At 31.0% G+C, this 11254-nt stretch overlaps 2 protein-coding genes across 2 annotated transcripts; one reads left to right on the top strand and one right to left on the bottom strand.

Annotated features, from left to right (window-relative positions):
* The first annotated feature begins 1752 nt into the window (after window positions 1–1752).
* Window positions 1753–5313, top strand: LOC127263451 (probable mediator of RNA polymerase II transcription subunit 26b). Its single transcript, XM_051292475.1, has 9 exons — window positions 1753–2196; window positions 2483–2551; window positions 2622–2704; window positions 3853–3905; window positions 3990–4111; window positions 4230–4257; window positions 4357–4736; window positions 4843–4930; window positions 5126–5313. Exons 1-9 carry the CDS (start codon window positions 1753–1755, stop codon window positions 5239–5241), a joined length of 1383 nt encoding a protein of 460 aa, XP_051148432.1. The 3' UTR covers window positions 5242–5313.
* A 2791-nt stretch (window positions 5314–8104) lies between these two features.
* Window positions 8105–9150, bottom strand: LOC127263632 (secreted RxLR effector protein 161-like). Its single transcript, XM_051292743.1, has 2 exons — window positions 8667–9150; window positions 8105–8262 (listed from the first exon to the last, which is right to left on the bottom strand). The coding sequence occupies exons 1-2, from the start codon at window positions 9148–9150 to the stop codon at window positions 8105–8107; spliced, it is 642 nt and encodes a 213-aa protein (XP_051148700.1).
* Between the last annotated feature and the right edge of the window lie 2104 nt (window positions 9151–11254).

Here is an 11254-nt window from a genome sequence, read left to right as displayed (position 1 = left end):
AAAAGAAAAAAAATACTTTCAATGGAACGGACGAAATGGTAAAAATGATATTTTGAATTAAAACAGAAAGAGAATTTATTTATTTATTTATTTTGAGTTTGTTTGTCTAATCATATTTTTATCTTAAGATAATCATTAATTTTTTTTCATATGAATCTTTAAATATTAACTTTTATATTAATATACCGTACAAATAAAAAAAAATAAGAATATATATCTTTTAATCTCTTATAATATAGATGCATGGTAATTGTGGAGTAAATTATATAATTATAATAATATTTTTAATATTAAATACAAGAATGCATAAAACAACTAGTATCCTTCTCATGGGACCAAGGTAGTAGATATATTTTATCATTTACAAAAAAAATAATATTCTATATAAAGTATTATTTTTTATATTATCGGCACATTTTTTTATATCTCAATAAAAATTACATTAAACCAAAGTAGATAACAAACAAACCCTTATATTTTGGAAACAAAAGTAGTTCTTCAATATTGTAATATATAAAATAAATGGCGGTCGTTAGGTGCTAACGAGGTCAAATTAGCAAGCAATTTGTCACAAAACAAATAACATAACATTTTAACTTGAAGCAATTAACATTTCATTAGAAGACATTTAACATATATTGTATTGCTATTTATTATATTAATATTTGTTAATTTCTTTAGATATTTGCTTATTGGGTCAAATTATTACTGTGATGAAATCAAAATATATTTTGTTATATGTCATTATATAATGTGTTTATATTGTATTAATATTTGTTAATTTTTTATATTTTTTATTAGATCAAATCAGTACCATTTTGATTTATATATATACACATACATTCAGCGTCGGATGTCCAAATATGCGAAAAAATTCCACTTACGAGTTTATTTCAAGACAAACTCTAATTACTGAACTAAAATGATAAGATATATCGATAACAAGAATAAAATAATAAGGCATTCCAATTACGACAATTACAATATAATATACTCTAAAATATATTAAAATGAAATTTCAAATGAAATATCAAAATGAATAAATAGAAAAAAGAAGTCAATGTTTTTCATTACTAATTTATTATTATATATCAATTTATTAAATAAAATATGAATTAGAACATTTATTTTTATCTAAAAATATCAAAATAATAAAGACAGACATAAATAATATAAAAAATACAAATAAATACAGTTAAAAATGATGTACATACGGGTACAGAAACTGAGTCATACAACAGTAAAAACAGGACCATTTTAATTCTAGAGAGAGAAAGAGGAAACGGATGAGAGAGAGAGCTCTCCCACTCTAAAATATCGGAGAAACTTTTGCTTTTCTGTCACACCATTTTCATATATTCTTAGGATTTGTGTTTTCCCACCGGCAGATTTTACTCATCACCCGGCCGATTTCATCGTTATCTTCGATCCTCACTAAATCCATTTCTCAGATTGCTTCTCCAAATCTTGTTTGTTCTTAGATTTGTTCCAATAGCAGTCTCCAGATTTGTCTAAAACATTACAATTTTTTATCAATTAAAAAAAAAAAAAAAGAAATTATTATTGTTGTATCCTTACGTAGTCGATGCAGTAGTCGCTGTTGATTGCAGTCTGCAACCTTTATTGAATCCTTGGATTGAATTTTCAGAAGAATCAATAAATCAATCGGTGATAACTCCGGCGGTGGTGGCTGAATTTGGGGAATTTTCAGATTAGTAATTTTAATTAATCATAACAAGGAATTCATCCGCCATGGCAAAAGCTTCTTCGAGCATCAATAAATGGCGCAATTCTTTCGCGAACATGAGTTCCGACATCTTCGATATAATCAGGAATGCAGTAATAGTGGCGGCTTCCGATTGCCCTCGCGAGCTCAAGCTACAGAGGGACGATATTACAGAGCTTCTCTACACTTGTGGATTGCCGACGTGCCGCTGCTGCGGCGGCAAGCTCGAACTCGCCTTGTCCCGGATGGAGTCCCGCGACACCAAGGAGAGCGAAGCTAACGACGCCGACCGCCGGAAGAAGAAGGTCGAAATGGATCGGATTAATGAAGAAGATGAAGATGAGGAGGAAGATGAAGATGAGGATAAAGATGCTGAAGCACTGAATAATGAGGATGAGATGGAGACAAGGAAGATCGAGCAAGTTTCGAGGATCAAATCTCTCATCGACGACACTGGTGGTGATGAAAAGGTTGTCTTTATCTTTTAGGGTTTGTTTGGTTGTGATATATATATATATATATATATATGAGATTGAAATTTTAATTTGGATTTGGATTTTGGTTTAAAAAGTATTTTGGTGTGAGTGATATTGAGTCTATTTGGTGATTTTGGTTTCAAACACAAACCAAACACTTACATTTCTGGTTTTCTTCTTTTAATTTTGAGTGTTATGGTCTTGAGCTTAAATGAGCTATTAATTTGGTCTATTGTTGTTTCGATTCTGATTTTTAAGTTCTTTTGTATCTATCCGGCAGCCGGATGCTGCAATGTTAGAATTGCTGAGGCAGCTTAGGCAGATACGTTTGTCGGTGGAAATTTTGAAGGTTTGACGATACTTTTTTTTAGAAGCGCACTTCCTTGTGTCAATTTTAAATACTTTGGTTCTATTTTCAGGCAACCGATATTGGAAAATCTATTTCCAGTTTGATGAAGCATCAATCAAGGGATGTTCGCCAACTTTCTCGGGCATTGATTAAGTATGGACTCTGATCGTATTCCTTTAATTTGTTGCTATTTATGCTCTTTACGTTCAAGATGTGATCTTGTGCTACGTAATTAAGAATGTTCTGTGTCAACAAGTGAATAGTTTAGAATAGTTCATTGCATCCAATCACTTGTCGGACATTGATTATAGACTTTAATCATATTCTGTTAATTTGTTTGTACGTACTCTCTTTACATTCAAAGTGTCATATTGTGCTATTGTGCTCTATGTAATCAAGAATATTTGGTGCCCACGTCTAAATAGCTTAGAATAGTGATATGCATTCGATCATGTGTTGTATCTTTGTAGGCATTGATTGAGTTTGGACTTTGATTGCTTTCAGTTAATTTGTCGCTGCGTACGTCAAAGTGTGATCTTGTGCTATGTAATCAAGAATGTTTTATGTCTACTTGTAAATAGTTTAGAATAGTGTTTTGCATTTGGCCACGTGTTATATCTTTGTCAAGCATTAATTGTGTATGGACTTTGATCACATCTTTTTAATTTGTCGCTACGCTCTTTACATTCAAAATATGATCTTGTGCTACATAATCAAGAATGTACGGTGTCCACGTGTAAATAGTCTAGAATAGTATTTTGCATTTGATCGTGTGTTGCATCGTTGTCGGGCATTGATTTAGTATGGACTTTGATCATAGTCACGTAATTTTTCGGTAAGCCCATTACATTCAAAGTGTGATCTCCTACATAATCAAGAACTCTCGATGTCCACGTGTAAATAGCCAAGAGCATTATTTTGCATTCAATCACATGTTATATCTTTGTGCGGCATTGATTGAGTATGGACTTTGATCACTTTCCATTAATTTGTCGCCATGTTTTTTATATCCAAAGTGTGATCTTGTACTACGTCAATTAAGAATGTTCAGTGTGCACATGTAAATAGTTTAGAATAGTGTTTTGTATTCGATCACGTGTTGTTTCCATTGCACAATGGTTACACTTTACATGATCTTGCTTTTCCATTAAAATGCGAAAACAAAGCATTTTGTTATCTTCTCGTTAAAAAGTTTTGCTCACTTCTTGCTCGTCGATTTTCCAAACATTGAATGAAAAATATGAATAGTTTTCAACATCTTGAGATGTTTCTTTTCTTTTCTTTGTTGCTCCATAATGCAGGGAATGGAGGAAAGTTGTCGATGAGTGGGTTATCGCAAGAGCTGCCACAGCAGGTAAAATCTTATAAATACTAAGATGTTTTTAAGAATCATGGCTTGTAATACCATAGATAATGACTGTTTATGTCTGAAATTAAGGTGACGGAGCTGCGAAAGAATCGACGGAAAAATCAGAAGATCAAGAGAAGGGGGGCCTCGCGACGCCCCCTATGGATGTAGGCGCTCTATCCGCTGCTCCAGCAAAGATGAAGTTATCAAAGGTGCACGATCTGTTCTATTATATTGCTCAATCAAGTTTCGAATTTGGGATTTTTGATCGATTATCAACCAGCTGACTATGTTTTGCTTGTGTTGCTCTTCAATTGGTGATCCATAAAGATCTTCGATGGAATCGACAATGACGGGAGTTAGTCTCATCCTTCACTATATATATCTACATGTTCGCTAGTCATTTTTGTTTCCTTTTCATATTCGATTCTTCCATTTCGATGGATGGTGGTTTCAGAAATCAGAGATGAAGAACATCTACACAAGACCGAGGAAAGTGGCCGGAAAAGGAATTTGAATGATTCATGCCCGAGCATAAAATTCGATAATCCAACCGCGGAAAGGGAAGCCCCACCAAGCAGACCAAATAGGCCCCCCAAAAGCCTACCAGCCCGGGCAAGACCACCGGCCATTCGACAAACAGCCATCCCTAAACAGCCATCTGAGGCTCGGAACGGTCCTAATACTCAAAAGAAAACTCCGGTTTCTTGGCTGAAGAGAGAGGCCTTAACCAATAAACAGGGTAAGAAGCCTGTCTTGTCGAAGCCAAAACCAAAACCCGCAGCTCAAGTGAAGGGCACCATTCGGGATACAAGACCGATGCCTCGCCCCAATGAGGTTAGCATTGGAGCTTGTTGATACATTGTATATATCTTAATCATCTTTTTCTTTTTTTTTTTGTTTCAATAATGCGCGTAATTTACTTACAAAAATGAACTAGCAGCCGAACCGCAACAATGCATCGTCAATCGGGGCGATGCTAGAGATCGCCAAACGGAAACTTCTGGAGCGCAATCAAGAATTGGGAAAAGGTTAGCATTTGATCCTCCAATGTTGAAACCAGTTGACTTCATAATATATAAATAAATAAATTATGCATATCCCTTTAAATTTAACTTTTTAGGTGAGATTGTCATTTAGCACAAGCAATATAAACTAAAACTTGTTGCAACATGAAACAAATAAATAAAACAAGTCGTTGTTAATGAATCCGTGATAAAATGCAGCCAAGAAGCAGAAGACGGAAGAACTGGAGCCGGGAGAGATCAAGCCACAGGCCACCGTTCAGCGTGGCCCAACGCCGGGTGGGACGGCCGTGACAGCCTTCTCCTACAGATGGTGAGTTCGCTTTTGCTGTTGATGGTTCTCGCGGTTTTGTTTTGCTTTCTTGGGGTGAATAAATAGGTGGCTTTGATCGGTTAGAAGTAAGATTTGTTGGTTGTTTAAGGAGCGGAGAAGATTGATTTTGCACAAGGTTTGCACATTTTAGGAGCAATTCTTGTCGATCGTTGCATTCGAAAAATAGTTTTTAGAATAAAAAAAAATTGTATACTTTTAATAGAACGATTCATTGTTATTTATATCATATTATAGATATATATTTATGATTCGTTCTCTTTTAACTTTTTTAAACTATATAATTTTATAATTATTTACTTAAAAAATGTAACAAGTATTTCATTTTATGACATTAAAACCCAAGTCAAAAGAACCAAAAAATAACATAGGTCAAGTTTTTCTATATGATATAGAGTGATTATTCATTTTGATATTTACTCCCTCCAAATACTTATTCCTTGCTTTGTTATCCACTAAAATTTGTATATAATAAATGGTAAATAATTTTATCCACTTACAATTTGTTGTTATTTTTTTAACTTAGTCTTATATTTTTTTATCAATTCTTAAACAAAATTGTTATAAGGTAACATTATATTTTTATAAAATTTTTAATATTTTTTTAAAGTTTTAAATTATTTTTGGTAATTTTTAAGACAATTATAGAGTAAGATTAATATTTTCTACTTAAGAAAGTTTTTAATGGTAGTATTTATAATAGAGAGAAGATTATACGATGATATTGATTTGTAATTATATTCAGCACTGAATTACATCCTAATTATTAATTAAACAGGTTAATTAAATCATTTTAAATATTTTATTGTAATTAAGGGTTAGGATTGATTATCAGTACGTTGAATTTAATATATTTAAGCAGTTTACATGTATGTTTTTCCATTTAAAAGGGGTATTAGACTCTATTCTATTTTTGAAAATGATTTATATTAATGAGAAGTTTCTATATTTTGTATTTTTAGATTTCTTTTTTGGAGTACAAAAACAATTCTAATATTGTTTTTAGTTTGTTTTTCTCTCTCCAATTAAGATCATTTTATTGTTAAATGGGTTAAACAATTCAATTAATCTCTAACTTTCTTCACCAAATTGGGAATCCAAACCAAGAATTTGAATGAAAATATGCCTTCCCACATAAGCCATGGTGAGTTCTCAAAGGTCCAAGAACACACCATTGTAAATGTTAGTTAATACATATCCTAACTTTATATTTATACACTTTATAATTAGCAATATATATATAATCATAGCAGCCTCATACCATAATTTCGAAGAAAATAGTATTAGTATGGATAACTGCATTCCTCCCCGGCCTCAGAATTGGCATCCAGCGGCCATCTTATTCTTCTACAGCCTCGCCTCCTCCAAATATCGCATCAATAATCTTATTTTTTATTGATAATTAATTAGATAATCTAAACTATATGGCCAAGACTTATAAATTATACTTCATTCATCCCTTAGTCCATCTTCAACCCACCAACTTTATTTGTGTAGTTTTAACTTGCTACATATTTTTACTCTAACCTACAACTCTTTCTTTTACTGCAAAAAGAATATTCTTCAAATATTTTCTTTTATATATTATTTTAAATCACTATTTATATTTACAATTAATATAATTTTTTTTTACCTGTCGAGCCTAGTTTGCAGGGTATTAGATTCGGCCAGAGATTTATCCAGTGTACACTTTTGGATAGCGGCTGCAGATTCCACGTTATAAAAAAAATTAATATAATTTTTTTAAAAAAACAGTGAAAAATAATAAAATAATTAATATAAAAATAATTAAGAAAAAAAAACACATACAATTCCATAGGAGTTTTGCGGTGCATTATCTTCTAAACTGATCATTTTTCCATATTACGATACAATTCATTCAAGTATAAAAAATTCCCCCTCAAATACTATTAATATGGCATTCATCAAAGATATATATATTAAAAAAAAAAAAAAGGAAAGAAAGAATGAAAGCAAGAAAAACCATAGAAATGCAAGAAACTTGATAAAAATAAATAGATATGAACTATATGTGAGGCTGTCTTTATTTTAGAATTCACTTTAAAAAAAAAAATTACCATGCAATCCAAATGATTTTTATATTTTGTAAACTATAACATTAAACCACTAGTATAAAATACAAAACAAACTAAACAAACAATATATCCATTATATATATGTATGAGAAAAATTTATTACTAGTAATTTTGATTATGTTATATAGTATATTACTAAATTTATTATGCAAACAACAATAATTTAACTAGTATAATTTTTGTTTTAATAATTTATTATTGAGTGACTGCGAAGAAGTATATATTGTACTCCACTTGCGCAAGAAATACTTACATATATATTGTAGGGTGTGTTTCTTTAGGCGCGATTTGGAGAAATTGGATTTAGGTTTGGTTTATATTTGAATTTTTGAGTGAATTTTATTTTAATTGTTTCTTCAGATATGTAGTTTGGTTTGGATTTGGGGGAAATGATATTGTAGATGTAATACAGAACCTAATACTTGTAGTTTACAATTAATCGAACACATACGAAACAAAAAACATCGAATATTTTATATACTTTCAAAATCGAAGGAGTTCGGATTCAGTTTACCCAAAGTTCCGACCGAATAGCAACATATACACACTACCTGGACCCAAACACTACCGACATCCACAGAAACGCACAATCAACGCGATTACCAACCTAATCGAAAGAAATCTCAAGATTCTAAGCCTAAATTATCGCGGACAACCAAATAACACCACGAACAGTACATAAAGGCAGAATCGAGAAATCAAACCGAAGAACAGCTTTAGGACAAGCTGTAACACAACCACGATGGATGAACTTCAAGTTCCGATGGCCAAACTCGCCGGAATGCCAAAAACAGGTTGATCGCGTTCGTCGGGGAAGTTAGGGCTGCAGAGAGTGAAATTGCGATATGAAAGAGTGAGGAATTTGTCTATATATATCATGCTGAGTGAAATAGCCGTAAAAAACAAATCAGCTGCAAAACTAAACAAAAACAGCCACACAATCAGCTACATGTTAAATATATCATGCTGAAAATAGAATGTTAAAAATCAAAAGATATAAGCCTTCAAGTTTCAAAGATTCTCCTAATCAAAAGTATCTATATACACTGTTTTCTTACACAAATTGAATTTTGTTATTGATAAAACTTTAGTTCCCATGTCCGCAGGATTATATTCAGAAGGTATTTTTTCTAGTTTTAAAAAACCCTTAGACACTATATCACGAATGAAATGAAACCTAACATCTATATGTTTGGTTCGATCATGAAAGACTGGGTTTTTACAAAGCTGGCTTTCCCGATTGACTATCTGAAAAAAACTGTTATTTCATTTTTCGAGTAGCCTATTTCATTTAATAAACCTTTTAACCACATACCTTCCTTTAATGCTTCAGTTATGGCCACATATTCAGATTCTGTCGTAGAAAGAGCAACTATATGTTGTAGTTGGGATTTCCAATTAACACAAGAACCACACAAAGTAAAGATATACGACATAGTTGACTTCCTAGAATCTCTATCATTCGCATAATTGAAATCCACATAGCCATTTAGTTTTAACTCACTAATGTGTTTACCAAATACTAAACCAACATCAATAGTATCAACCAAGTATTTAAACACACAATTTAAAGCATTCCAATGTTCCACAACCGGATTAGCCATGTATCTACTCAAACAACTAATAGAATACGCTAAATCAGGCCTAGTGCACACCATCAAGTACATAATAGAACCTATAGCACTAGTGTGAGGAACATTCAGCATGTATTTCACATCATTTTCAGATTTTGGGCATTGATCTTTAGATAAAATGAAATTAGAAGCGAGGGGGACAGCAGAGGGTTTAGCATCAGTCATGCAGAATTTATTCAAAATTTTCTTAATGTATGAAGACTGATTTAAAAACAGCATGTTACCTTGTCTATTCCTAAGTATATTCATACCAAGAATTACGTTTGCATCTCCTAGGTATTTCATATCAAATTTCTTGTTTAAACAATCCTTCACATGACTAATGGTTTCCAAACTAGGACTCATAATCAACATATCATTAACATATAATAGCAAGAATATGGGATACTCACATGCTATTTTAAATACAAACAATGATAAAAATTGCTTCTATTAAATTCCAAAGATTTCATGCATTCATCAAATTTTATGTTCAATTGCCTAGGGGACTGTTTTAGTCCATAAACGGATTTCTTTAAAAGGCACACATGATTAGGATTAATTTTATCAAAGAAGCCTTCCGGTTGTTTCATGTAAATCCTTTCATACAAATCACCATGTAAAAATGCAGTTTTTACATCTAATTGTTTCAATTCCCAATTGAAATAGGCAACTAAAGCAAGCATGAGCCTTATAGTAGAATACTTAACAACATGAGCAAAAATTTCATTGTAATATATTCCCTCCTTTTGTGTAAACCCCTTAGCAACTAATCTTGCTTTAAATCTAACTCCATTTTCATCTTGTTTTACTTTGTAAAGCCATTTACAATCAACAACAGAACTGTTAGCTAACTTTGGCACCAAAATCCAGGTTTTACTATCCTTTAATGACTTCATTTCTTCATTCATTGCATTAATCCACTCATTTCTTTGTTTTTGATTTCATAGCTTCACTATATGAACTTTGTTCATTACCATCTAATGATTCAAACACATTATAAGCTAATGAGATAACATCAACATCAAAATCATCTAACCTAGGAGGCTGCCTTACATTTCGCCTAACTCTATCCCTAGCAAGTTGATAATTTTCCAGATTTTGATCAATGTTTTCAGCAATTCCAGATTCAATTTCCTCACTAACATCAACAGAACTGACTCCCGGATCAGCCTTTGAATTTCCAGAATTAAAATCTGGATCAGAACTGGCTGTTCTGGTATCAGTTCCATTTGAGGCATTATTATCAAGTAATTCAGCCTCTAAATTGGCTAAGGGGGTGTTTGGCAAATAGCTTTTTGAAGAGCTTTTAGCTTATTGAACAGCTTTTAGCTGTTTGACCAGTCAAAAAGCTAATTTAGGTGTTTGGTAAATTAGCTTTTTGGAATAGCTTTTTGGACCCAATAAGCTAATTTCTAAAAAGCTAACTTACCCAGCGTTTTGAAATAGCTTTTTCTGTAAAAAAAAAAAAAATTATTCCTTATATGCCCTTAAAAATTTATTATACATTTTACACAAATAAATATATTTTGATCGTTTATTAGTTATATTAGAATATTTTATTATATTATAGTTTTACTTTTATAAATTTAAAATAATTAATTTTTATATAAAAATTATTTTAATTGTAAAATATATAAATTTATTAAAATAAACATAAAATAAAAAATATAAATATTAATAATTTATTTTTTTATTAAAATTACATTATATAAATTTTATACTAAAAATAAATTAAATTTATTGAAAATTATAAATATAATGAACTAATCGATAACTAACATAATAAATATATGCACGAAAAATTTATCATTTTATATTTTACATAATTTTCAATAAAAAACTATTTATACATTTTAATAAAAATTTATTATTTTTTAAACCTAACTGTAATAAAAATAAATACTTTTATAACACTTTTACAATTTCCAATAACTAATAACAAAAAATTTTAAACATTCTAAACTCAAAAGAACATAATTGAATATATTAGAAACAAGAATAAAATAAAAATGTCCTCAATTGTCATTTTACATATAAACAGCTAATATCAAACAGTTGTTTTACCAAACATTTTAATACAAACAGCTAATCGAATCAGCTAGTCAAACCAGCTAATTGAATCAGCTAAGAACTATCAGCTAATTGAATCAGCTAACAGCTAACAGCTATCAGCTAATTGCCAAACACGCCCTAAATTATAATGATTTTGCTCCATCTCATTTTGAGTATCATTAGAACCATTAACAACAATGTTTTCATCATTTAAAATCTGATTTTGCTTCAAACA

This window comes from Andrographis paniculata, unplaced genomic scaffold (genome assembly GCF_009805555.1).
Source record: "Andrographis paniculata isolate CXL003 unplaced genomic scaffold, ASM980555v1 Contig69END, whole genome shotgun sequence".
Classification (NCBI taxonomy): domain Eukaryota; kingdom Viridiplantae; phylum Streptophyta; class Magnoliopsida; order Lamiales; family Acanthaceae; genus Andrographis; species Andrographis paniculata.
Note: the sequence above shows the minus strand (reverse complement) of the source record. Positions and strands in the feature narration are given on the sequence as shown.

Excerpts from the sequence above, each read along its gene's own strand:
- LOC127263632 (XM_051292743.1), bottom strand. The coding sequence starts at position 9,150 with ATGACTGATGCTAAACCCTCTGCTGTCCCCCTCGCTTCTAATTTCATT. Across the intron at positions 8,263-8,666 it reads AACTGAAGCATTAAAGGAAG|CTGATTTGTTTTTTACGGCT; the intron begins GTATGTGGTTAA and ends TTAGTTTTGCAG.
- LOC127263451 (XM_051292475.1), top strand. The coding sequence starts at position 1,753 with ATGGCAAAAGCTTCTTCGAGCATCAATAAATGGCGCAATTCTTTCGCG. Across the intron at positions 4,112-4,229 it reads CAAAGATGAAGTTATCAAAG|ATCTTCGATGGAATCGACAA; the intron begins GTGCACGATCTG and ends TGATCCATAAAG. Across the intron at positions 4,258-4,356 it reads TGGAATCGACAATGACGGGA|AAATCAGAGATGAAGAACAT; the intron begins GTTAGTCTCATC and ends TGGTGGTTTCAG.